The sequence below is a fragment of the Gekko japonicus genome, unplaced genomic scaffold (assembly GCF_001447785.1).
Source record: "Gekko japonicus isolate JY-2015 unplaced genomic scaffold, Gekko_japonicus_V1.1 scaffold9, whole genome shotgun sequence".
NCBI classification, from domain to species: Eukaryota; Metazoa; Chordata; class Lepidosauria; order Squamata; family Gekkonidae; genus Gekko; species Gekko japonicus.
Window position 1 is genome coordinate 3,370,275 of NW_015168044.1, and position 26,343 is coordinate 3,396,617.

The following is a 26,343-nucleotide window of genomic DNA, read 5'->3' on the forward strand; positions in this document are numbered from 1 at the left end:
AGCCTGGCCCTGGGTCTCCCTGTTCCAGCACAGTTGTTACTACAGTACACGGGGTTTAAAATGTATGGTTTAAATACGCTTCCCACAGCCTTGCTTTGGATAACTTTTTAAAAAATAATAACCTTGGGGTTTGCCACTTGCAAGCTATTATTCTCCAAGCTGTCTGGTGATGCTGGGCTGCTTGTAATTCTTCCCTCCTCAAAGATCCTAGTAGTTCCTGTTGTTTCTGTTCTAGCCAAAGATTTCTCAACAGGAATACAGCATCTGCCTCTGCATACCTTATGCCCCTTAGCTGTGAAATTTAGAGCAGTTGATGAAATACTAAGGAACTGTGACCCGTTTTGCAGCAGGTTTTGTGGCTACTTAATAAGTACACTAGTGGAGCATGGCTCGTTTGTCAGTGTGGTTCTTGACAGATGAAGGTATTTTCTTGTGACGGCTTTCCGGTGTGGCATCTCTTTAACTGTGACATATTTTTTTTTATGTTGTTATAGAAAGTAGATTCAGCTTTTCCAAATGGCCCAGTTCAAGCGCCAGAAGCAGCTGAGAATCGGCAGTCATCAGGGATCCAGATCATTCACAGGTGTGTCATGTACATAAGTAAAAATACTTACTTCTGCTGTTCCTGTAAGTCAGGGGAGGTGCTCTTCTATGTTTAGCTCCTCCATTTCCTCCATCTCACTTGGTAATGTTGTTTCTTTAGATTACTGGATTTTGTTTTGCTGTTTGGTGTTCTGTGACATGCAGGTAGTGTAAGAGAGCTTGGATATTCCTTCTTTTTAAAGAGAAGTCTCTACTCTTCTTCTATCCCTTCTCATTGTGGCCAGTAGAGGAGTTCAAAAGCATTAAAGGACTTAAAGTGTATTTCCAAGCTGAAGACACTTGGTGAATGTGGCTTCTGTCTTGCTTGCCAGCATGAGTTAATTTGGGGTACTTTGGAAAGCACATCGGATATATGGATCTTAGTTCAGTTCTATGTACAGTAGGGGTGCCAGTCTCCCGGTGGGACCCGGAGGTCCCCTGGAATTACAGCTCATCTCTAGACTACAGAGATCTCTTCCCCTATAGAAAATGGATGATTTCAAGGCTGAACCCTCTGGCATTGTACCCCACTGATGTCCCTGCCCTCCCCAGGCTCCATTCCTGAACCTCCAAGAGTTTCCCAACCTGGATCTGGCAACCCTAAGGTACAGACTTGCTGAGTATCTTTTTGCCCAACCTTTGTCTGAGTAATAAGAAACTTGTCTTGTTGCTGTATAATAGATGCTATAGAAATTGATGCCAAATGCAGTTTCGCTCTAATTAATACACTTGTCTTTATCCATTAATTTGTTCATTCATTGGATTTGTATCCTGGTTTTTTTTTACCTTAAGTTCCTCAAAACACCTCAACCAACTTTCTAAAAGTACAGAATTAACATATTTTCCTCCTTCTTTTCTCCAGTATGTTCAATGATCTCTCTAGAGCATCCTAGAGATTAAAATTGTGTACTCCTTTTTACTAGGAACACAACCCACCTCTTTACTAGGTCCTGCACCTGGCCTATTAAATCCTCCTATATCAGCAGATATTATCCAGGCAACACGGCATCTTCAGGTATGTCGGAGAGGATTGACTTTCTCTTGTGAGTATTTGAGTTGCTGGAGGGTGAAATTCTGATACCTTTTTATTCCCTGGCAAGAACAGTTTAGGTGTCTGCCTCCACTTGAGAACACTATGTGTGTTATTCAAGTGCTGAGGTGGTTCTGGCCACTACTTTTTTGAAATTATGCCGAGCCACATGGTTTAGAAGCAGAACTGCAGATCCCCCTTGTCATCTCTTTCACTGAATCTTGGCTAGAGGACAGATGAAGACTTTCTGTGTGGCTTTCCTGATGCCTCAGGCAGGTGGCTTTGAATTCCTTCTATATCAGATGAAACCAGAGCTTGCGCACATGGTGCCAATTTGGCTCAAAGTCAGTGGAGGAGGAGCTGCAAAGATGTGTACCAGGCATTCAAAGTGAGCAAATCTGTGTGTGGGTGCACATGCTGCCCTCCACTGCCTTTCCTTCCAAACCTCCAAATTCAGCACACAGCTTAGTGTAATGTGTCCTTTTTAACAGTTCAATTGGCACATTTCTGTTTGCAGTAATGAAGGTGGAAGTTAGATATTTGCTGTTCTAGGAAAGAAAACAAGAGCAAATGTTTATACTCATAAGAAATCATGTTGTGTTTAAGAGCCCAGATTAAATCTGTGCAGCCTGGACAGAATGCAGGCAGCCTTGACCAAGTTGTACATTGCAAGCACCAGAGCTTGAGGAAAGCTGGGTGTAAGTTAATTGACCGCAGTTGCTCCCGGATTTCCACAATTGTTCCAGCATATGAATCATGTCTTGAAATCTGTTATAGAATTGTTGGTGGCCTTTTTGCTGGTTTTCCAGCTTCAAAACTAATTTGCCTGCCACAGAGTCATCCACTCTGTAGATCTGAAGATCAACTCATGCAGACTAGGTTAATGTTCATTTTCTTGGACAGCTGCATTACATAGCAATGCCAACCAGCCCATAGTTCAAGTAAGCTAGTCTAATTGTATACTGCAGGGAAAGACAGAAATCTCCTAGGGTTGTAGTTGGGAAACTGACTAGTTAAGTAATCCAGAGCTGAAATATATGGCAAAGGCCTCTCTTTTTTCTGTTTCTTTGTTGTTGTTTTGCCCTCCATGCTTTTCTAAAGGTGGTTTTAAATATTAGTGGGCTTGTTAAATCTATATCTGATGAGTTGTCATGGCAAGTTTTATGGCCACATACACCTGTTGAAATGCAGAAGTTGTGTCAATCAGGCTTTTCTGTGTACAAATGTATACTGTTTGCTCCAGTTCAGCATGTAACCTTATTCACTTGTGATTTCCTTCCTGTGGTAACAGATGCCACTGTTCCTGAGTATTGCTCCTTTACCCTACATGGGAAGCTGCTAGATTCACTAATGTCTATTTTGGGCCATAGTACTGTAAGATAGCTTCTCAGCATTCAGTGAAACCAGGTGGGAAACAAGATGTCCCCTGAATTACTTCATTTTTAATAGAATTTGAATGTAGTCCAGAACTATTAGTACAGTTACTATCAGTGATATTTATTTATTTACTTGAACACATTTGTCCCCTGTACTGTTAGCACACAAACTCCTGACTGATCAGCTGTTAAACAGAAAAGGATGCAGATGTATTCTGTGTCTTGCCTAGGACTCACCAAATGGCCTGCTGCTTGTATGCTAGATGAAAGAGCTTCAAAGCATTTATCCAATTTTATTTATTTAAAACATCCTTGGTCTTGTCTTTCTCCCAGAAAACTAGAACCAAAGGTTTGTATAATTAGAGAAATATCGACAGCACTTAGTAGTACTATTCTGATTTTGAATTGTTTTATGATGATTTTACTGGATTTTTATTGTTATTTATATACTATGTACAATGTTTTAATGAGTGTAAGCTGCCATGAGCCTTCGTAGCAGTTGAATAATAAATAAATAAATAAATAGTAAACAACAATGAAACCAATACACCATACAAACATCAAGTAACCATTAAAAATAACAAATTTAAAAGGTTTGAGTAAAAAGGTGAGGTAGTTGTGCTGTGTCTTCTTGGGCTTCAGCCTAAAACCCAGTGAATAGTTTAGAATTTTGCTGCATTAATCCAGCAGCTGACAAAAAGAATGGATTAGATGGCTCGTACCTCGGTCACCTCTACCGTACATAAAGATTCTGTATGTTAACTGTGGCTAAGGACAGTCTGTGCATGCTACAGGTCTGTGGCAGCGTTGTTCAGTGTATGACCTTTCCTTATGACCATATACGATTTCTCTGTGCCTTTCCTTTTTAGGGGGGAGAGAAGCAGCGAGTTTTTACTGGAATAGTTACCAGCCTCCATGATTATTTTGGAGTGGTGGACGATGAAGTTTTCTTCCAGCTAAGGTGAGCAGAGTGCTTGAGGCGGGGGGGGGGGATAGCAGCAGACAAGTGGTATGAATTGTAGGAAAAAGGCTCTGGCTTCTGTTCTTTGTGCTTCTTATCTTCTGGTAGCACAACCAGATTGCTAAATTTCTGAAGTCTGGGGCTAGAATGACTGAATTCTGAGCTTTTACTTTCAGTTAAGGATTCTAGAGATGCCACCTGCAGAACTAACACACATGTTTTGGTGTCTTCTGTTGTGGGCCAGTGTTGTCAAAGGCCGGATGCCACAGATTGGTGAGAAAGTGTTGGTGAAAGCTGTCTACAACCCAAGTCAGTCAGTGCCTTGGAATGCCTTGAAGGTCCAGACTCTGTCAAATCAGGTAATACAGGGGTTAAGTGTTTCTGAATGGAGAAGGAAGAGTGTTTCCTTCTATGTAAAGGATTCAAGTTGGCATATGGAAGATATAACACTGAATTATCTTCGGCAAAATATCGGATGGATTGACTGTATTGGTTAAGCAGCATTATTATTCCTTACCTTTTTGGAATTTTGGACACTGGACATTAGGAAATATCATTCATATGCATTGTACATTGGCTGCCCCAAATAAGTTTATTCTGGGATGAGAGACAGGTCTTCAGTTCATAGTGCAGCATTCCTATAGTTGTTGATGTGACCCAAATAGAAGACGGTATCAGACATTACGTATTTCTTGCTGATGTAACGGGGTGCATGTGAACTGCTGATGCAGCCAGTCAGATTATTTTCTTTAGGCTGTTTTGCATCCTACAAACTGTATACATTTGTACTCTTCTGATGTAGTAAGAAGAGCCCAAAGTCCATCTAGCCCAGCATGTTGTCTCCCACAGTGGGCAAAGATGCCTCTACAAGCAGCAATTGGTATTTAGATGTTCTTCTGTATTTCTGAATGTGGCAGTGGTGGCTCAGAGGTTAAGATGCTGAGCTGCAGACTGGAAGGTCAGTAGGTCGGCAGTTCCGAGACCCTAGTGCAGCGTGACGGAGTGAGCTCCCGTCTCTAGCCCCAGCTCCTGCCAACCTAGCAGTTTGAAAGCAAGAAATTGCAAGTAGATAAATAGGTACCGCTTTGGTGGGAAGGTAACAGCGTTCTGCACACCTCGGCGTTTAGTCATGCCGGCCACATGGCCATGGAGAAGTCTTTGGACAGCGCTGGCTCTTCGGATTGAAAACGGAGATGAGCATCGCCCCCTAGAGTCAGATTCGACTGCCTTTTGAGCATTGTTATCTTCCCACCCTTCCTCTTTCCTTCTTTCACTTGCTGTGTTGCCAGCTCATTTGGCATTAGGAGGAAATTGGAACTTCCCTACCCTAAAGAAAGATTACTCTTAATGTCCTAGTGGCTGTTATGTGAACTCTGAGGCTTAAAAACTTTATAGAGGAAGATAAATTTGTCTTTCTGGAAAAAGTTCTTGATTGATAACATCCTTTCATCCCACAGCCTCTTCTGAAGGCCCCCACACCTCTTCTCCATGTGACTTCCTTGGGACAGAAGCAAGGCATCCTGGGATCTCAGCCCCAATTACTGTTTCAGCCTCACCGAATCCCACCTCTCTTTCCCCAGAAACGTAGGTGTTAATGCATATAGTGTTGGGGAGGCATAGGCAGGGGTGTGACATGATGGTAGGATATTAGAGCACTAGAAATCTAGAGAATTTGGGGGCACAGTGATGGGAGTAGAGATGTGAGTTTATTTGGGAAAGTCATGGTGGTTTCTGTCCTATCTTGGTGGTGTGGAGCAAGCATCTGGGGTGATCCCCTTCTTACTTTGGCCCATGAGATAAGTCTGTAATCTTGGCCAGCTACCTTAGTGTGGGCCAGCAGGAGCTTTGGGATGGCATTTTGATTTTTGTGTTATGTTTGTATGTTGTTCACTCTGCATTTTCAGTATGAAATGTAGGTTATGTGTGAGTCGGGATGTCCTGATAATGACAATCCCAGGTAATCTCATGGCCTGGCCTAGAAGCTTGACCGGATTGTCCAAGGGATAGAAATAACGCCAGGTGTTTTTCTTCCCCAGCCATGAGCCTCTTCCAGACATCTCCATCACTCCACCTAGGTCATCTTGGAAGATACACTGGTCGGGGCCCAAAGGGCAGACAGGATTCAGGCAGATGGTAAGGTCAGCAAGTGTCCTTGAACTGGCAAAAAAATCTCCTTTTCCCTTTCTCCTGAGAGCCCACAGTGCATGTTCCCAAGAATAGCCTTTTCAAGGAGCATTTCACACTTGAACCGTCTAGACCAGGAAAATACACACACACACACACACACAAATCTGTTTTGCCAAAGCCGTCTCCTGTGCTCCTTCAGAGCCTTAGGTTTCCTCTGGCACACCATGTTGAACAAAAGGAATCCTGATGCTGCACCCTGCACTACATTCAGCCAGGATACGCCACATGCCTTTCCCTTCTGTCTCTGCATGCTGCTGTCTATCCAACCTGCTGACTTGTAGTGGTGTAGAAAGATCTTGGTTGCAGCTGCAGTATTGTTCCAGTCTTTTCCTGCTCTTCAAGAGTTTGCATCATCATTAAGAGGTCTGTAGCCCTATTTGGAGCGGTCCTAGTTTACAGAGCAATACACTTTTTAATAGTTTTCTGCTAGATCGTTTATGATTAAAGCCTGTCACACCTCTGTAGCTAAACACATTCCAACCTGTCTGGACCTTGAAAAGGAGACATTCTGCTCTAGGAAGCAGCACGGCGGTTCTTGTTCTCAGCACTGGGATCAGTGATGAAATCTGTAGCTCAAAATCTGATTGATCACAATTAGAGGCCTGATATAACTTCCTCCTGGAGTGTGGAGTTGAGTAATCTATTTCGATGTCTCTTCTGCCATTCTCTCCTAAATTACTGTATGGTGGTGCTTCTTAAGAGGCTTAGCATTTCAGTTCTGCAGCAGAATTATGACCATTAATTGGCCATTGTGCCTGTTCCACTTTCAGGGATGACTTTGATTCCAAGAAACGGAAGCAGAAGGGTGGTGAGCCATGGGGAGTGAAAAAGCCACGGCATGAACCACCCCAGTACCGGTTCCGGTTGGCTTGCTACACTGTGAACAGGTGAGAGGAAGAGGCCAAAGGGCCTTTTGGTGAGGCTGTGTGGGCACAAGCAGGAGAATGAATCTACAGCTTGGCATGACTCTTGGTAAATGACAGAGGACCAGGCTGTGTTATCAGGCAGATGTGTAGTCAATGCAATAAAGTTGTTTGTTTCAGATACAGAGAATACTTTGTTTTGGGCCTTGTGGGCCACTCTCTCTTAAGATTAATGGGCCACTCTGCCCCCAGATTAATATTGATTCTGCTCCCAGATTAATGGGCAAACGTGATGTTTTCCTTGATCAGCATCCAGGGAGCTCAGGTTTTTCCTGATCTGTGGCCAGAACCTCAGATCATGCTTTGAAAGGGCAGCATAGGAAACACACGTTTATTTGCATTGCAAAATCTGACACTGGTGCCTCTGTCTGTCTTCCCAGTCCCTTCTGTGATGCCATGGAAATCTTGAGGCGTTATAGCAGTATCCAGTTGCCCAAGGAGTTCTATGACGTCCGCCTCTGCTGGCTGGACACCTTTCCGCTTACTCAGCCACTAACCCTCAGGCACCCCAGCCGTATCCAGGTGGCTAGTCCTACCGAAGAAGTACCTCCAACTGAGGAGGGGACTGCCCAGGGTGCTCAACCAGAGGACTCCAGCTCTGTGTTCAGTGCCAAGGTGAGAGATTTGGCGTCTGCCCTGTTAATGCGAAGAAGTGGGTGCAGAAGTAATTTTAATGAGCTTGAATTCCAAACCCAAGCTTTACTGAACTTTATTTTCTCATACGTTTGGTTTCTTCTTTACTACACTGTAAATGCGTAATACTTATAGGAGGCTAGCTTAAGGCTTCAGCCTTCCTTTCCTTTGTAGATCACATTTAAAGGCCAGTGCAGCCTTAACCTTGTTGCTCATGATGTAGGTCAGTAGCTGAGCAAGTGGAGTGGTGTTCCCCTTGTGCTGAGTGCAGTACTGTACAGATTCACCTAAGGCTGAGTGTCCGTTTATGTTTGTTTGTGTGTTTATACCCTGTTTTTCTCCCTGATGGAGGCCCCAAGCAGCTTAGAGCATAATTCTTCCCTCCTCCATTTTACATCACAACAACAGTCTTGTGAGATAGATTAGGGTGAGAGAGAAGGAGTTTCCCAAGGTCACCCAGCTAGGCGTCCATGGCAGAGTGAGGATTCAAAACTGGTTCTCCCGAATCCTAGTTTAACTACTTTACAATATTAACTTTTATTAACTGACTTAAGTTGCTGGTGTCAGAGCCATAAGGAATTGGGGACCGAGCAGAGGAGTCACGTCCACCAGCTGCATCTTCAAATTATGAGATAAGAGTGGTGGTAGTTGTTATATAATAATAATAGTAGTAATAGTGCTATAGTAGTAATAATAATAATATCTAATTCATACCCTGACTTTTGGAACCAAAGATCACCCTGGGCAGTGCTCATAAGCATTTTTAAAAATCTTAAAATAATTCAGACTGTTACTCAATTAATGAACGTGTAGGTTTTAATCAATTGATTATTAATATTAAACAGTATAAACATTATTATTATTATTATTATTGGCAGTGAATGTTATATAGCCAGGAGATCTGAGGATTGTGTGATAGCCAAGGTTCTGACTCTTTAGCGTTATGCACCACTAGTGTGGCGAGCTAGACTTGTTAGTGGGCTGAGAGAGCTGTAACCAACCCAAAGTCACCCAGCTGGCTTCATGTGGAGGAGTGAGGAATCACACCCGGTTCTCTGGATTAGAGTGCTGTCATTCTTAACCACTATGCTAAACTGGCTCTCAAATTTCCATATAAATGAACACGTAGTTATGCAGGAGAGAGAGAGAGATTCTTTCTGTCTACAGATGATGTGTGCATGTGTCAGGGCAGACACCCTCTTGGAAGAGAAGTTCCCTCTTGTGTGTGAGAGAAAGGGGAAGTCCCCTTTGAAGAAAGTGCTTTGCCACCCATGGTTTTATGAGTACTTTACATTAAAAATCATCAGCCATTTTTAAAAAAATGCTCTGTGTAGAACATTTTCTTAAAACAATCAAAACATTTTAGCTACTCATCCACTGATTGTTGAACTTTATGAACTGAGACAACCAGGAAGTACAGGCATAAATACCAAGGCCTCATAAAGACCATCCAATCTTCACTCAAAGGCCTTGTTTGAGGTTTTTTTTTTAAAGGGACATCACAGTGGAATTTAGGGAAAGTTCTGGTTTTTCCAGTTGTGCCACTTTGCTTGAATGAAACTGTTCTAATTCTGCCTATTACTTCAACTAATAGAGGCTCTTTGAGGTCCTTTCCAGCTGTACAGCTTGATACCCTTTCCAGCAGAGATGCGAGGGATTGAACCTGGGGACCTTCTATGTTCAGAATTTGTGCTGTCCCACTAAGCTGTGGCCTCTTCCCCAGTGTAGGTTTTGCTGCTGTCTTCTCCAGGCATAGAAGAATTCTACCGTAGTTGCTTGCTATACATTGAAGATTCCAGTGAGCAGAGAGAGAATCCCGAGCATCCAACAAAGCAAATTAAGGTGAGAGTCTTTACATTCAGGAGAAGGGAGGGGAGATCTGAGCTCATGCAAGAGTATAAGAAACAATAGGAGACTCATGCTAGTGAAAGAACAGAGTGATTCCAAAGCATGTCAGGAGCTAAGAAAAAAGTTGGAGCTGGATTTTGAGAAACAGGGTTAGCTTGCAGACTAAAAATATGGTTCAGGGTAAATGCTCAGGTATGAAGGCTGTGTTGTGATTTCAGTTTTTGTTTCTGAGATGTGGTGCATGTATCTTCCTGGGATCTAGAATGACCTCTCACTCCCACCTTTTAATTTTCTTTCCCCTCTTTTCTCTGGGATATCAAGACTACCACTAGAGACAGGATGCCAGACGGCATGCAGTAACACGTTAAAAAAATTGGGGAGATATATTTGTGGTTAGTAGTAAGTTTACGTCCAGGTAGATGGAAATACTAAATGTTGTAGGGAGAAGTCCCCTCCCTGCTTGCTTAGAAGTATTAATAACCATTTTTAAGCTGTGTGCACTCCTTTATGTCTCCTGCCCCACATCACACCTATAAGTTAGGTGGGCCACTGTTCCCTTTCGATAGTGGGGCTGACAGTGGCTTGTCCTTGGCTGCTCTGTGAGTTCATGTTTGAGCCTGGATGTGAACTTGGGTTTTTGTCCTGCTCTCCATCTCTAGGAATGCACTGGTTCTCTTTGGTTTTGTAAGTATCTTTCTGCGGCACCCTTTCCCCCTTTTTGTGGACAAAAGTTATTTGCAGCCATGCTGGTCCGAAAGCAAAACCAAAAACCAAGAACCCAATCCATTAAAAACGTTTTGTTAGGACCAATCAAAAAGACACAAGACAGTGTTGCAGGCTTTTGAATTCACCAGAACTCTTAATCAGGCGGGATGTTACAAAATAAAATTGACTTTGCACCTCATATGTCACCTTAAATGTATCTTCAAAACTCTTCACGCAATGACTGCTGAGTGATTTCTTTGCTCTTGGCCTGCAAGGCAGCTACGAGCCTTGCTTGGAGTTAGAGAGGTACAGAGAAAATTGCAGGCCTTGGTAATTTCAGTGGAGGGACATGATCTGTTTTTTCTTGCTCACAGAAGCCAGAGTGCAGTCTACACCAACAGCACCACTTTAAATCTACATGCTTCCCCAGTATTAAACACAGCAGTGCGGGCAAGAACAGATCTTAAAATCCATGGACTGTAATGCACCCCCACACACATTGTGTAATGTCCTGTCTGATGAAGAGTTCTGTTGAAGTGGAAAGCTTACACATGGTTTTGTGTCATTTTTGTTGGTCCCAATAAAAGGTATCACATAGATTGGGTTCTTGGTTTTGGTTTGAACGGGTTGATCTGTGTCAGAGGGCTGGTTGGCAGTTCCTCTGGGTTAGACTTCATGGCATCTTGGTCTTCTTCGATTCTGAATCTGTGGTGGTAAGGCAGAAGGATGTTTCAGCCTGCTATGGAGCTGTCAGTGCTATCAGTGGGAATGAAGTGGTGCTACTCAGTCGGATATGATTTTAGGCTGTAGCCTGGATAAGTCATAGGAGTTGGGAGACTCTCCCCGCCCTCCCCCCTCCCCTGCAAGCTGGATGGAGACTGGGTAGCCTGTCTCACAGTTTCTCTTCCTCTAGTTCTTGCTGGGAAAGAAAACAGATGAAGCAGTGCTGATTGGAGGGGAGTGGTCCTCGTCTCTGGATGGTCCTGACCCAGCCACAAACCCCATGGTTCTGATTCGCACGGCCATTCGTTGCACCAAAGCGCAGACTGGTGTGGATTTGAGTGCCTGTACCAAATGGTGAGTGTTCCTCTTCTGAGGTGTGTTTTCGAAGGCCACTGTAATCTCTCTCAGTATACACTAACAGGTGGATCTGTTTAGGCATATACTCATGTAAGCCGTCTTCCAGGCAGGTATCAAGTGTGAAGCCAACAGACTGCCTTCGGGAATATATTCCATCTCTTTAACTCTGCCTGTAGGCCTGGCTCCCTTTTAGGAATACTACTTCCAAAAGTGTATTATGAGTGGATTAGGGTCACTTTCAGATGGGAGTAAGAGGGAAGCCAAGGGAAAACTTATATGTGAAAGAAAAGGGTGGAGTAGAAAGAGAGATAATAGTTCCTAAAGGAGGTTAATAAATATAATGGACATAAAGATGGACATAAAGATTTATTGAAGTATGGGAAGAGCAATAACAGGAAAAGATATAAAAATTTAAAAATTAAAGATTAAATTCCTATATTGAAAGCAAGGTGTGGGCAAGATATTGGAGGAGAGACAAGTGTCAGAACTGTATAAGGTGAAGAAAAAGGAAAAGATAACATGTAAATTAGAATAACGGATAAAACAGATATGAATTTTTGTGCATAGTTCTGAGAAGACAGTATATAAAATATTGGATATAGAAGTTATTCAATACAGATTCGTTTGTAAGATTGAGAATTAAGAATGTTACTCTGTGTTGCTATAGAGAAGATATGCTGTCAAGAATCCGGTTTGCATGTATGTAATCTTGCTGATGGATTTGTGTAAGATATAGGATTAAAAAACCCAATAAATATATTATTAAAAAAAAAAAAAAAGGAATACTACTTCCAAAAGATTCAGTTGTAACAGCTTTGCTGTAGCCAGGGATTCATCACCCACCCGAAATCTTGTCAGCTGGGTCTAGCAGGTGGTTTGCTCTGAATTAAGTGGAACATACTTGATTAGATCTCTCTGACTTGCTGCCTAAATTGAGGAGTCAGAATAGATGCCTACATACATTTGAATTTGGTTGAAAATCTTGAGATGGAGGAATGAAGCTGGAAGTCAGTGTTTCAAGCAGACCTCTCTGATCTTGGAGGAGGTGGCATGCATATGCATGCTTCTTACACGAGTGCCATGCCAGTCTCTGTGGAGTGACAGGTTGAACAGATGATGGTGGGGAGCTTGGAGCAAATGAATGTGAGCCAGGGCACTCAGTGGTAGGGATGGGTACGAACCAGCTCACGAGTCAAAATTTGGCACAACTTGGGCTGGTTCAGAGCCCCTGAATCAATGTTCAGGGAAGGTGTGTTCCCTGAACATTTACCAGACTTTTGTTGGGTTTGGTTTGGCTGTTTAAGGCAGGGTCCACAGCTGAGCTGTTAGGTCTATAAATGTCTGCAAGCCATTTCAGCCTCCCCGCTGATGGGCAGACCTGCCCTGCTGTGAGGTTGAAATGGCTGTGAGCCATTTCACTGGTTGGTTTCACTTTCCCCCGCTTCGAAGTGTGGGGGAAAGCAAAACGTACCAGTGAAATGGCTGCTAGTGGGTCCACCAGTCAGCTGTTAGTTTTAAATGGCTTGCAGACATTAAACCCATCTTTTTTACTCCCCCCCAGGCTTTAAAGCGGGGGGGATGTGAAATGGATGGGTTAAATGGCTACCAGGTCAGGAGAAAGGGGGAACCAAAGTTGTCGGACTGGCTTGGTTCGAATGGGGGCCTTTTGGTTCAGTTTAGCTCAGTTTAGCTGCAGTAGCTCAGAGGTTAAGATGCTGATCTGCGGACTGGAAGGTCTGTAGTTTGGCAGTTCGAGACCCTAGTGTCACGTGATGGAGTGAGCTCCCGTCTCTGGCCCCAGCTGCTGCCAACCTAGCAGTTTGAAAGCAAGATATTGCAAGTAGATAAATAGGTACCACTTTGGTGGGAAGGTAACAGCATTATGTGCGCCTTGGCATTTAGTCATGCCAGGCACATGACCACAGAAACAACTTCGGACAGCACTGGCTCTTCAGCTTGGAAACGGAGATGAGCACTGTCCCATAGAGTCAGATTCGACTAGTTTTCGCATAAGGGAAACCTTTACCTTTTAAATCAGGGTTTGGAGGCTGCCCCAAACCGAGTTTTTTAGGTTTGTGCCCATCCCTACTCATGGGGCACCATTTTGCTTGCCTTCTGCAATCTCGACTTCTCTGCTCTGTGAGAGGTGCAATGGGCTAGAGGATGTAATGTCTTGTCATTAGAACAAACCATGCTGTGTTGTGGCAAAAATATGAGGAAGTTCAGAAACCAGAATTTCAAGAATTGAGTCAGTTTCTTTATTAAAAGTAAAACAAAACAAAACACAGCTGCATGGGCCAAATTCTAGAAACAAAGGATGCTCTGCATAGCTCAGTAGAAATTTTTGTATGGCTACAGTAGAGGCAATGGTTAGAAACTGAAGCTGATTGGATTTGGTTGTTACTATGGCACATAATGGTTTTTCTATTGGCCAAAGTGATGCACAAATCTGCCCCGTGTGCTCCCGGGGCCGAATAAGGAACACATGGTTGGAGTCCAGGGAGAGGATAGATATCTGTTTATTGCAATAATCAGGAAAATACAAGACTGGATACCTTGGCACCCAGTAACACCAAGCTGTATTCTGCTCCAACCAGGAAGGGCAATAGCTCTTATACCCCAAATGACATCATGACAGTTTACACATAAAGAAATCCCTAACTGGTATCCAACAGGTATCGTCATCAGAACACCATTTGAGCTGGCACCTCTCTATTGGCATATTCCTTAGTTGATCATAAGTGTCAGTGATTACGTCTGCTTATCTGGCCCAGAACAGTGGAGAACATAAATGAACAAAGGGGCCTTCTTTTAGCACCATTCCTGACTTATTTGCTTCAACCTAAAAATGGGGAGTTCCCTGTTAAGAGACATAAAACTTAGCTCTTGGCAGACTTCCTGGTGCCAGATGCTCTGCTCTGTAAAGAAAGATATTGTTTTGGGAACATTCAGAGTCTTTACATCTCATAACTTTGCTTTAGGATGTCCTTTAGCTGGGAAGCTTATAATTTCAAAGTGTACATTCCATTCTATTATTTTCTGAGTCTAAAAAAGGACCTCTAACCATTAAAAAATAATACTCTAATTGATTCTATTCTAAATCTCCTCTGGCTAGGCTGAATGCTAATAAGGCACAGTGGCAGCTGGCATTCTACATGTCAAGAGAAATATCAGAAATCACATTCATAAATTGCATTCACTGGTCCCTTGTCCTACACAAGCAATTCAAATTACCTAATGCATTCTTATAGCTACTCTTTCTGATACAGGTATCCTATGTATATAATTCCCTTGTGTATTGGCCATTTCCAGCTCTCCCATTGGCTATACAGTGCGCTCCATCAGCCATTGGCCCATCAACCGCCAGTCAAGAGTACTCGTGTGCCATTGGCTGGGTGCTGGGTCTGCTTCTCTCCCCCATCTACTGCCAGCTTGGACAATCTTCTCTCACAGAATAAATTGCCAAATGGCTGTCTCTCCTGACGAAGACACTTCTCCTGCTTGGCTCCTGTGAGACTAACTTTTCCCTCAGTGGCTGTTGCTAGGCAGCCATGCTTGGTTCTGTCAGTAAAAAGGAAGAGGCAGGAGGCGATTTCCAGGGCTTTGTAGGGAACTCATTGGGGCCCGTCTTGACTAGGGTTGCCAACTCCAGGTTGGGAAATTCCTGGATATTCTGTGGTGGAGTCTACAGAAGCCAGAGTTTGGGGAGGGGAGAGGCCTCAGCTGAATAGAATGCCATAGAGCCCACCCTCCAAAGCAGTTATTTTCTCCAGAAGGGAAGAGATCTAATGTCTGGAGTCCAGTTGTGATACCCAGTGATCTTCAGGCTCCACCTGGAGGTTGGCTACCCTAGGCATAGCAGTTAGCACTTCAGAACAGGGCTGCCAGACCCAGGTTCTTGCTGTGGAAGTGGAGTGGGTGATTTCGGACCAGTCACAGACTTTCAGCCTAACCTACCTCACAGGCTTGTTGTGCAGATCCAAAGGAAGAGAGGAGAATGATGTAATAATAATAATATCTTTCAATTTATTAATCGCTCAATCCTGCAGAGCTGCTGGCTCTGAGTGATTTACAGTTACACATATTAACAAGGGACTAACAATGATTCGTAGGGGACAACAGTGGAGAAAGACTGTGCTTTTCCTCCTGGAGAACCATTCAGAATTAAATGTAAATGGGGAGGGTTAAAAGTTCTAAAAGATTGACACAGTTCATAAGAAGTACAAAGATTATAAGTTTGGATGCTAAAAAAAAGGTAGTTAGAGGATCTCCTCTCTTGGGTTTTTAGTCAGTAGTGGGTTCTTTACTTTCTCCCTTATATGTAGTTTTCCCCTCCCCCTTTTCTGTTGTAGTTTTTTGTAGTGTTAAAAAAAAGCAATAAAAAAATCCCCTCCGGGGCTAAAAAAATAATAATTAAAATTGCTCCCCAGATGGCAGAGATCAGCTCCCCTGGAAAAAACAGCTGCTTTGCAGGGTGGACTCTGTCATTATACCCTGCTGAGGTCGCTTCCCTCCTGCTTGGGTTGCCACTACAGAGAAAGACTGTAGTTTTTTTAGGTAGAGGCTACAGGGAGGGGGGAAGAGATGGAAACCTGAAGTCAGAGGGGCAGATAATGGTACGTTGATGGTTGCCTGGGAAGAAAATAGGGTTGCCACCTCTGGGTTGGGAAATTCCTGGAGAGTTGAGGTGTGGAGCCTGGAGAGAGTGGGGTTTGAGGAGGTGTGGTACCTCAGACAGGTACAAAGCCATAGACCCCACCCTCCAAACCAGCCATTTCCTCCCGGGGAACCATTGTTGCCAATCTCCAAGGGAGGGCTGGAGATCATTCAGAATTACAGATGGCAGAAATCAGTTCTCCTGGAGAAAACTGTAAGGTCTGTGTCATTATACCCTGCTGAGGTCACCACAGCAAATTGACACTTGAGTGCCCAAGGCCAGGGCACCTGCAAAGAGCCTCTTTCTAGAGCTCGTTGTATTTATTTCCACAACAGGCCTTATTCCTAGCTGTACCAAAACTCTGAACACGTTAAAGCCAGTTTTATCGGGAGACATTTCCCATTTCCAAGAACAGAAATCACTGAGTCAGCTCTCCCCTCCAATCTACCTATGTGGCCAATTTCTCTTTTAGTCGGTGGCGTTTCTTTTGCTTTCCACAAACTGCAGCTTTTCAGGAATGGAATTTCCTGCATATTATCACTTGGCTGGGTTGACCACTAGGTGGCGGTCTCTTGTAATGAGTTGGGTTGGAGAGAAGTTCCTGAGGGGTAGCCCTGCTGGTCTGTTACAGCCAAACCAAAAAGAAAACTTTATGGCATCTGAAAGACTAACATTTATGCCAATCTAAATGTGAGAGCAGTCACTTGTTCAGATTCCAGCTCACTTAGTGGCCTATAGCTACCACTTCTCAGCATCAGTCCTCATTTGCAGTATAAGGGTAACAAAGCTGACCTGCCGTACAGGGTTGTAAGCAATGCTCCCTCTAAGCTGTGGAGTCTTGTGAGGCAAAATTCTACTTTGTGAGCTACTGGCGTTAAAGTTGTGAGCAAGCGATTTGGCTACTGCGTACATTATTTTGCTCTGGAGCCCACCTTCCTTACCTAAGACAAAAATTTGTGAGCTGGAGGCTAAAAAACTGTGAGCTAGCTCACACTAACTCAGCTTATAGGAGATAAAACTATTTGAAGTAAGAAGATAGAATATGTGAAATGTTGTTTTTGTTTGTTTTGAACATGCCAGAAGGCTGTGTTCGGAATCTTATTTTTTTGTTAGCTGTTCAAGGGAAGTGTGCCAGAGATGCATACAGAAAATGCATTGTTTAAATATGGAGGGTCTGGGAACTGATTTAGCATGTTTTTCCCCAGGGGTGTCCTGCAGCTGGATTAGTGCTATCCAATACCCAAAAAAGGAGAACCATCAGTTAAAATCAGCAAAACCAAAAAGCATCAGGATGAGGGTTACCTGAAGCTATGTCTAGAATTGTAAGGCTAGAAAACCAAAATTATATGCCGGAATTAAAGAATAACTAAAATATTTTGGGGGGTGGGTTTGTGTGTGTCTGTGTGTGTGTATGTGCTTGCATGCCTGGAAGTTATGGTGACTTCTGGCGACCCCTAGTGGGGGGTGGACATATCAGAGAGGTGGCTTGATTGCCTGCCTCTGTGTCCCGAGACTTGGGATTCCTCGGAGATCTCCCTTCCAGTTACTTGCCAGGGTTGGCCCTGCTTAGATTCCGGGATCTGATTAGATCAGGCTTGCCTGGGCTGTCCAGGTCAGGGCAGCTAAAATGGGTTTTTAACAAACCATTAAAAATGACCGGGTGAGTGAATGTGGTAGTGTTATTGACCAGGTTGCTGTGGATCAGGGAGCCCCACCTTAGACTTGCTGAAAGGTCTTCAACAGAAACAGTCCCAATTTCCATGCCTTCCACCCACACTTTTCACAAACAGAAGCCAACTTGGTAAATGTTAGTGTGTATTAAACAAGTAGCTCACCCCATGGACATGGGTTCAGTGCAGGTGCTGTGCTAGAGGCTGTATTCTCTCAATGGGTATGAAATTGTTTCCAAAACCCCCTGGGAGCAATGAGCAACCTCTTGTCTTGGCCCACTGTTAGGAGGGTGAGAGGCTGCTTCGTTGAGGGGAACCAGAAATATGTGAATTTTTTTTAGGAATTAATATAGGCATTATTACCAAGAGGACTAGTTGTTCTGTACACCCAGGCATGAGGCTTTTCGCTGGTGCCCTGAGCTCAATCTGTCAAGACATGTGCCTGGCACTGGCCTAGGAGAGCTGCTTCCAGGAAAAGCCCTTTTGTGCTGCTATCCTAACCAAGAGCCGTGTGTTTCCTTGGAGCTCCGGCAGGTTCTTTTGCACGTGAGCTCTTTGGAACCAGCCGGGACTTCATGAGAGCAGATCTCCATCCAATCAATACCGAGGAAGAAGCCGGAACTGGGAGCGCATTGGTTTTGGTTGGTTGCATCATGGCTATATATAGATTTCTTGTGCTGGGTAACCATGGCAACTGATCTTATTTTGCTTAAACCTGGCTTTGCATGTGACTTGTTTGGGAAGCAACAGATGAGGGAAGATGGGAGCTTCTGGGCTTCTGAAGCTTTGCCACCTGTTGAATTCGGTCTTGGGTTGGAGCGCTTGTTGCTCAGAAGTTCACACCGTCTGTTTGCAACATTGAGCAAAGCCAGACTTCTTTGGAGGGTGAAGTCCAGTGCTGGGGCAACTGCAGTAGATGAGCTTGGTGGACAGGATTTGTCCCTGGAGGTGAAGAGGGTGGTAGACCAAAAAAACCTGCAAAGTGTCCTCCTCTGTTTTCTTGGCTGTAGTTTCCATGGAGAGAGTCAACAGTGGACATTCGTGGGACTGTCATTCTTTGGGCCGGGCTGGCTCACCATGGCTGTCTCAGTCTTCTTGGCTGTGGAGCAGAGCTTCTCCAATGGAGTTAGCTTGAGCCTCGCTAGGTGAAGGGTCATTCCACATCCTTATTGCCAACACAGAATTCATATAGGCATGTTTGTGTTTTTGAAAGTTAGGATTAGTTGTAATTCCCTAACAAGTGTGCATTCAACGCCAAACCATAACATGTGAAAAGATCCCCCCAAACAAAAATTCCTTATCGTTCCTTGAATGTATCCCAGAAGTTTAGAAATATTTAATTGAGCTTTAGAATGGTAGCCATGTCTGGGTGAGAGGGGCTTTTTAAGCATATACCCTTATATACCAAACCTGTACACCTCTTTCCCAAATTGCTCCCTCAAATAAAATAAGGTTTGTGCAAAATGTGTCTGCCTTGGCATGAAGTGCTTTTTGGTGGGATTGATTGGGATTTATGTTAAGGAAAGGAATCTAGGGACGTGTGCTACCTCCTGAGCCGCCTTTCTGGGTGACCTTAGCAAGTGAGCCGATCCACACGCTTCGGGCACAGGCAAAACAGACCTCAGGCCCTGGCTATTGCATGGAACTGGCCATCAGCCCACCATTCCCGTTCCCTCCTTTCCCTCCATTGTCATAGTCCTTGAACTATAAATCCAGAGAAACACAATCGCCAACAAGGCATTCACCATGTATATAGATCAGTTGAGTATGTGAATTGTCTAATCTACATAGCAATCCTGGTGCAGAAATTGGGGGTTAGTTACATTTCTGATTAACACCCCCTCCCCATAGCTTTAGGCAAGAATCCTATTAAATACTTACCAACAAATGCTAAGTGGCAACCCTGCCTCTTCAGAAAAGATTCTTTATTTTGGTTTTGTCTTGTTCCTTCAACAGCTTCTCATTGTCTCTCTCCCTTCCATGCTTTTGTCTAGTAACCAGGCAGGCTAGTAGTAGAGTCCTGCATCCCCTGGTGAAAGCGCCTAAGCAACAGTTCCACAAAGCTCAGAGCTTTTATATCTTTCCATTAGTTGTGTAGTCAGTCTGCATGTAGAACCTCCCTTGCTCTGCTCACCCTGGGCCTGAGTTGAGAAATGTGGAGGATATAGGTCCTGATATTGTCTGGTTTATTGATGGGGGCTTCGCCACCCGACAGATAGGACTGGAGAGTACTTGGGGTTCATCGGTCTCTCTCTCTACGAGTGCATCCAGTGGAAGTGTTATGGTGGTGCTGCCCAAGCAAGAGCCCCCCGAGCGATCAACTTTTCCTTCTTCTGGCCTCTCTGGGAGGCACAGAACTGGAATGAGGTAGGATTTGTGAAGACTTAACAGGGCTGTGTGTCCAGCCGAGAAGGAAAGGTCTTGATGCACTGAACCTAGAAGCTGCACTCTGCCTTAATAAGACTGAGCTTTTACTGGGAAGTGCTGCATTTGTGTCTTAACTGCCTGGCTTTCTAAATTTTCTGTACATCAGGTTCCGATTTGCGGAGTTCAGATATCTGCATGAAGGAAGCCCCTCTCATCAGGAGCAGGTGGTGGTCTTCCTGCCTGACATCTGGAGCTGCATGCCTTCGCTAGAGGAATGGGAGGCCTTGTGCAAGCAGAAAGCCGAAAAGGCTCCACCACCGTCAGAAGAGAAAGTGGAGATGGTGAGAAAGGGGCTGGAGTAGGATGGAGGGAATCACCTGAACAGAGAAGGACTGGAGCACCTGGGGAAAATCCAACTAGAAGCAAGGTGGGGGGGGTCTTAGTGCCCCAGTGGGAAGCTGCATCTAATCCAGCCCGTCTGGAAGGACATGGGGGGGAAGTCTGCTTGCATCTCTGGCTCTGCAGGATCATCCCACTGATGAAAATGGATAGTTGGGATGACAGTGTTTCTGCCCCTAAACAGGAAGTCGAACCTGAACAGGCCTCCAAGCCAGCCGTTGAGGAGGAGATGGAGGCCAGCGAGCAGGAAGGAGACTCGGCCGAATCTGCCCCTGAACCAGCTGTGGAGCCCCCGGCACCTGAACCAGAGGCCCCAACTGCCCCCCTGGAACCGGCCATCATTGCTCATCCCCAGCCAGCCCTGCAGGGGGGGCAGCCCAGCTGCGCCAACATCTCTCTCTATGCCCTGCTGGAGTACAGGCGGCAGCGGGAGAAGCTCTCCTTTGAGGTAGGCTTCATTTCCCACGCTTGGAGTCTGTAAAGGGAGGCTGGTTTGCTAAAAGTGTCCTGACATTTCCCTGCCTCTTTTGCCACCTTTCATCCTTTGTATAGCGTAGCTGTAGGTATTCTGTGCTATTTTCTGGAAGGGAAGATGCTCAGGTGAGCTATAGAATGCTTGTGTCTCCTAAAACGAGTTCAAGGAGTTGAACAAGCGAATGAGGAGGCCTTTGGTTATGGATTCAGATTTTCCTTCTGTTTTCCTGGTCCCAGCCGTGTGCTGGCATCAGGGGAGTTTGGGAGGAAGGGATGGCAGTGGTCAAAGCAGCAGCATGGTTTTGGGGTCATAAGTAGGTATGTTCCTGGTGCTGTGAGCAGGGTGGTGGAGGAAAGAAAACGGCGGAGTTGGGGTAAGGAAGGGGGGCATCAGTAGCTGGAGGGAGCACGGACAGAAGAAGAGGAGGTGTTGTGGGGAGAGGTATGCTGCTGTGTGGATTGTACCTCTTGGCCTGATGAAGGTCTCATATGTGGTGTATTTAGGCATGCCCTTTTGTGTTGTATTCTGAGAGAGACCTTGAGATCTTTCCTTTGCCTCTTACTCACTGCTGTCCTTGCCGCTCCCCCCCCCCCGAGGTGGCAGTGGTGGCCGAGTTCTTCCAGGAGATGCTTCAACGGGATTTCGGCTATAAGCTCTACAAGGCATTACTGGCCCTGCCAGAGAAGGAAGAGCCTCTGGAGGCAAAGAACCCCGAACCAGAGAAAGCAGCTGATATGGAGAAGGAGGGAGAGAGTGAAGTTAAAGAAGAATCTAAAGAAGAGTCTAAAGAAAATCTAGGGGCAGAGGAGGCACCTGCCATTAACCAGGAGGATGCTCAGGTAAGTCAGCGTGCCTCCCAAGGCCAAGGGCAGTAGAAGTCTGCGTCGTAACCTTCCCTAGGGCAGAGCTGAGTGTATGGAGGGGTTGATGTGCAGGGCTAGGTGTGCATGCCACTCTGACCTGGGACAACAGAAAAAGGGCAGAATGCCACACATGGCATACATGAGATTGTCTCAATTTTCATGGTTAAAAAAAGCAAGTTTCTTCCCCTAATGGCTGTGAAGAGAGACATTGGAAAGTGCATCCTGAAACTGCAAAACCTAGATAGGAGGCTGAGCTAGACTTCTGGATGTTGGCTGGGAGTGATGCTTTTGTGGTTTGCATGTCCATGCGATGTTCTCTCTCTCTCTGTCACTGGAGAGGCAGAGAGAGATAGCAAAAACAAGCAGAATAAATTATGCAAATTAAATGAAACTGTGGACACTTGCTTAATTTATACATATCACAGAATTTTGATTGCCCAGGGATTTGTCTTTGTGTGCAGGGTGTACAAAGTCCTTTTAATGTGCTTTTTTTAACCCCTAGAAGGAGGAGGGAAGCAACGTGGAGGAGAAGCCTGCAGGTCAAGACGGGGCCAACGCACCTAAGGAGAAGAGCAGTGGGAGTGTCAAAGCAGACTCAAAGGACTCTACCGATGAGCTGTGTGATCTAAGCCTGGAAGATGACCTGCTGCTCCTGAGAGAGGAAGAGGAGGAGGATTTTGGTAAGTACTGTGGGAAGCGTGGGAAATCTGCAGGGAAGGTGGCAAGGTTAGGGTGTGGGATTGGTGGAGGAACCAGTGCCGCCTGCAGACAAGTCCACCTGCCACAGTATTTAATTGTAGAGAAGACAAAAGGTGGCTTGTTGTATTGCGTAGTTACCCTAGCCCTGGTAGAGAAGGCCAGGACTCCCAGGTCTCTTTCTCTAGCTTGTTCTGTTAAACCAGTGCCATACAACTTCCCCTTCTGCAGTTGTGCCAGTCACGGTGCTTTGAAGGTCTTCGGAATGCACATTGTATTTAACCTGGCCTAATGCAGGTGGTCATTTTGCACCCAGCATCCAAAGCAGGCCATGTCTTCTAATGTAACAGGTGTCAAGCTGGAAGATGCTGAAGTGAGATCAGTCGCATCCAATCAGTCAGAGATTGAATTCTCCTCACTTCATGATGTGGTCAGTAGACAACTTTCTTTTTTCTTCTTCTTACAATCTACTTTGGATCCTTTCAGTTAGAAGCTCTGGAAATTGTTTGTGGTCTGTTTTACCCAATGTTGGCAGTGAAGATTATGGCTTGGATCCAATACCCTGTTTCCGTGTGCCACCGCCCTTTGTTATGGAGGCCGTCCTCTGGTGCTAGGAACGTTCTAGACTTGAGTGGGTGGAAGTGCCTAGTGCCAGAGGAACACACTTTGCATTGGAAGACTGCCTCTGCAATAGATGGAAGATTTTCAAGCAAGCAGAAACAACGTATAGGATTCATGCTTCAGCTTTTGTGGAACTGTCACTAATTTAGCAACACGGTCCAATTTTGATGTTCAGTTAGGAGAAATGGCAGCTTGTGAGCTGAGAATTGTGTTGTACAGTAAATGAGCTAACAGACTCCTATTTATAACTGGGCCAGTTTGCATGCATGATTGGAGTGAGTGGTTAGTGGTTAGATTGGGTAAGGAAATTGAGGGAGAGGAATAGGAACTTAGTTTGGGGCCCTGGGACATTAGAAAATACCCAATTTGGGAGTTTATCCTTTCAGGGAATATGGTATCTTTTGGTATGCTGATCTTTTTGCATAGAAGTTGTCCTTTTGCCACCCAGCATTCCCTTTATGTACACATGGACTAGAAACTTCTTTGTAAAAGACTTGCTTGGATTCTCAGATCCAATGTTCAACTTTGCGCTAGGATCTGCTTTTTGCAGTGTGTGACAAAATCATGTCTATGCAAGTTTCTGTTCCATGAGTTCCTGGAACTTACTATCCCATATTGCTTTGTCCAGGGTAAGAAAGGAAGACAGAGCGCTTTGTGGTTTTTGGCTGCTGAGTGTACTTTCTTCTGGCTGTTCAGGCTGTCTCTGTAGTTTCTTTTCACCCAGAGGCCATCGGGACTCATTCCAGGTCACCTTTCCACAGAACACAGGATCCAGCTGAATCTAGTGTAGCATTAGAGAGCTGGTGTCTGGAGCCTGATCCTTCCTGATACTAAATCAGCAGTTTATGCCATAGAGAACCCTCTATCCTTTCTGGTTGATTACTGAAGTTTGTGGTGCAGGATCAGGGAAGTGGCAGCTTGACCAATCAAGCACCACTGTGTGTGTGTGTGTGTTTTCCTTCCCAGCCCAGAGAGTTGGACCCGAGTGCTGTGCTGCCACTGGATGCCCTCCTTGCCTTTGTTTACTTTGACTTGAATTTCTGTGGCTATGTGCACCGGAAGGATATCGAGAAGCTTCTCCTAACCTTGGGGCTGCATCTCTGCAAAGAGCAGGTGAGCACCAGCCCTTTTGTTCCCTGCTTTTCTGAATGCTTGAATGATTTGGGGATGCAGACCATCCTTTGGCTGGCTGGCACTGAGGGCACAAGGATCCATGGGTGGCCTTTCCCAGTGCCTTTCATGGAGGGGGTATCTCATCTGGTGGCAGGTGAAGCGCCTGGTGAACAGGGTGGTGACGCAGTTCGTGTGCCGCTACTCCAGCCTACGCTACAACCGGCAGGAAGGGACTGAGCCAGGTCCTGATGAGGAGCCATTAGGTAGGTACCAAATCTGGACTGGGGGGGAGTGTTCAGTAGTATGGAGGTGGATGCAGGGTCCACATTTTCATCTAGAATTCCTCCTAACAACTTCTGGCTCAGCTCCTACCCTTCTGGTCCTAGATTAATAGTTTCTAGTTGTCTTGAGTTACTCAGCATCCAGTCATATGCAGTGCTGGAGAATAGCTCCAATCTCTCCCCCCCCCCCCCAATTCCTACATGCCCTTGGCAACTCAGCTGCATGCGCTGCCCACTTCCTCTGCCTTGGTACAAGAACTCAGCCACTGATGTTGGGTAGGAGAGGCTTCTTCACAGATCTGATCAGCCCATCACTGAGAAGCGTGGACAGCTTTTCTTTGGGACAGTGGTACTCTTTTGCACTGCAAGAGGGAGTAGAACTTCCTGCCCAGCAAGAGGTGTAACTGGCAGTTGATTCTCCAAACAAATGTTGCCGCCCCATCGTCAGTCTTTTGCTTGCTGTGTTCCTATTTACGCACAGATACCTACCCTGGGAATGTAGTTCAGGATAGAAGGGCTAAGATGTATATGTTCTAAATGAGTATTCAGTGGCTGAGTAAATGTTCTTGTTCTTGCAGGGAACCTTGCCTTACTGCGTTCATCATCCTCCCTTCCCAAGAGTACCTCCAAGCCAAATCTGGAGACTCAGTCCGGCAATCTAGTTTCATACAATGGAACTGTCCTTAACGTGAGCAAACTGCTGGAGAAGGCAGAGCAGACAGAAAACAGTCGCCTCTATCTGGAGAACAAAATCCATACACTGGAGCTCAAGTTGGGTGAGAGAGACATGGTCAGGGTCGGTGCCTGTTTCCATGAAGGATGACCCCAACCTGAACAATATCCCCAAGATGCTGGGCCGAGGCAGAATTCAGTGGGAAGCGACCTCTTTGCTTTAGCCCCATAGCAAATCATTGAGTACCTCAGTGGCACTTAGAACCTAGACCTCATCAAAGTGCCCCCCAAAAAACCCTGACCAGAAATTATATTCTGGATGCAGAATTTTTTAGATACATGGGCCTAGCTGCTGCCTGTCATTCAGGAAAATCAAGCAGGGGCCATTAGCAGCCTCCATCCATGCCAAGGCAGGCTGCTGTGGCAAAGAGGAGGCTGAAAGCATCACCTTAACGCCTCCAAGCACTCTGCGACGCAATGTTCCACTGTGTCTGGGGTCCCAACTCAACTCATGCAAACAGTTTCTTTGCCTAATATAAAACTGATTGCATGAATTTACTAGGGGTGTGCAAATTTTTTTTCTTCTGTTTTCCCCCCCAATTCGGCTCTATTGGACCAGAAAAATATTGGTATTCCTGAATACCAGTATCAGTATTTTACTGGTATTTGGGTAAACATTCGGGAAACCCGAATTTATTTGGCTCCATTATACCCTATGGGGACTGTCCCCATAGGGTATAATGGAGAATTTCACTCATGGAGTCATGCAGCATGACTCTGTGAGTAAAGGGAAGTGATTTAAACTTTAAATGCCTTCCCTTCACTCCCAGAGTCATGCTGCGAAAGATTTATGCGATCTGAAGAGAAACCAGAGTATATTGGCTTTTATTTGGGTGCAGCTACTTCGGTAGCCGAATACAGATCTCTGATCTTTATTTAGCTCCGTATATACCGAGCACAAATCCTCAAAATTCACATCTGAAATGATCTAAATTGTCCGCTCTTTGCCACTGTTGCCTACCTTGGCTTCCAGGGATTTGAACTGGACACATCCAGTGGTCCCTGCTGGATTTTCCTGAATAGGAAAATAGGTTCATGTATTTAAAAAAAAATCTGCATCCATAGGGATTCTGCAAGCATATCTGGCTGTGCAATTGCCAAAGCCCCACTGACCTGAACAATAGCTCCCAGCACTTCTGGTGCC

The 26,343-nt window shown here is 45.0% G+C and overlaps 1 protein-coding gene across 1 annotated transcript in view; it reads left to right on the plus strand.

Moving 5' to 3' along the window:
• Window positions 1-499: 499 nt before the first annotated feature.
• CCAR2 (cell cycle and apoptosis regulator 2) overlaps window positions 500-26,343 on the plus strand; it is a 29,508-nt gene continuing 3,664 nt past the window's right edge. Inside the window, exons 1-18 of the mRNA XM_015414234.1 lie at window positions 500-583; window positions 1,506-1,597; window positions 3,858-3,949; window positions 4,194-4,308; window positions 5,407-5,533; window positions 5,986-6,082; window positions 6,907-7,023; window positions 7,440-7,674; window positions 9,421-9,534; window positions 11,159-11,322; window positions 20,186-20,360; window positions 20,603-20,866; window positions 21,490-21,732; window positions 22,259-22,436; window positions 22,803-22,882; window positions 24,040-24,186; window positions 24,341-24,449; window positions 25,046-25,243. Coding sequence (XP_015269720.1) covers window positions 517-583; window positions 1,506-1,597; window positions 3,858-3,949; window positions 4,194-4,308; window positions 5,407-5,533; window positions 5,986-6,082; window positions 6,907-7,023; window positions 7,440-7,674; window positions 9,421-9,534; window positions 11,159-11,322; window positions 20,186-20,360; window positions 20,603-20,866; window positions 21,490-21,732; window positions 22,259-22,436; window positions 22,803-22,882; window positions 24,040-24,186; window positions 24,341-24,449; window positions 25,046-25,243 — 2,614 coding nt within the window. The 5' untranslated portion in view covers window positions 500-516. The remainder of the gene's footprint in view (window positions 584-1,505; window positions 1,598-3,857; window positions 3,950-4,193; window positions 4,309-5,406; window positions 5,534-5,985; window positions 6,083-6,906; window positions 7,024-7,439; window positions 7,675-9,420; window positions 9,535-11,158; window positions 11,323-20,185; window positions 20,361-20,602; window positions 20,867-21,489; window positions 21,733-22,258; window positions 22,437-22,802; window positions 22,883-24,039; window positions 24,187-24,340; window positions 24,450-25,045; window positions 25,244-26,343) is intronic.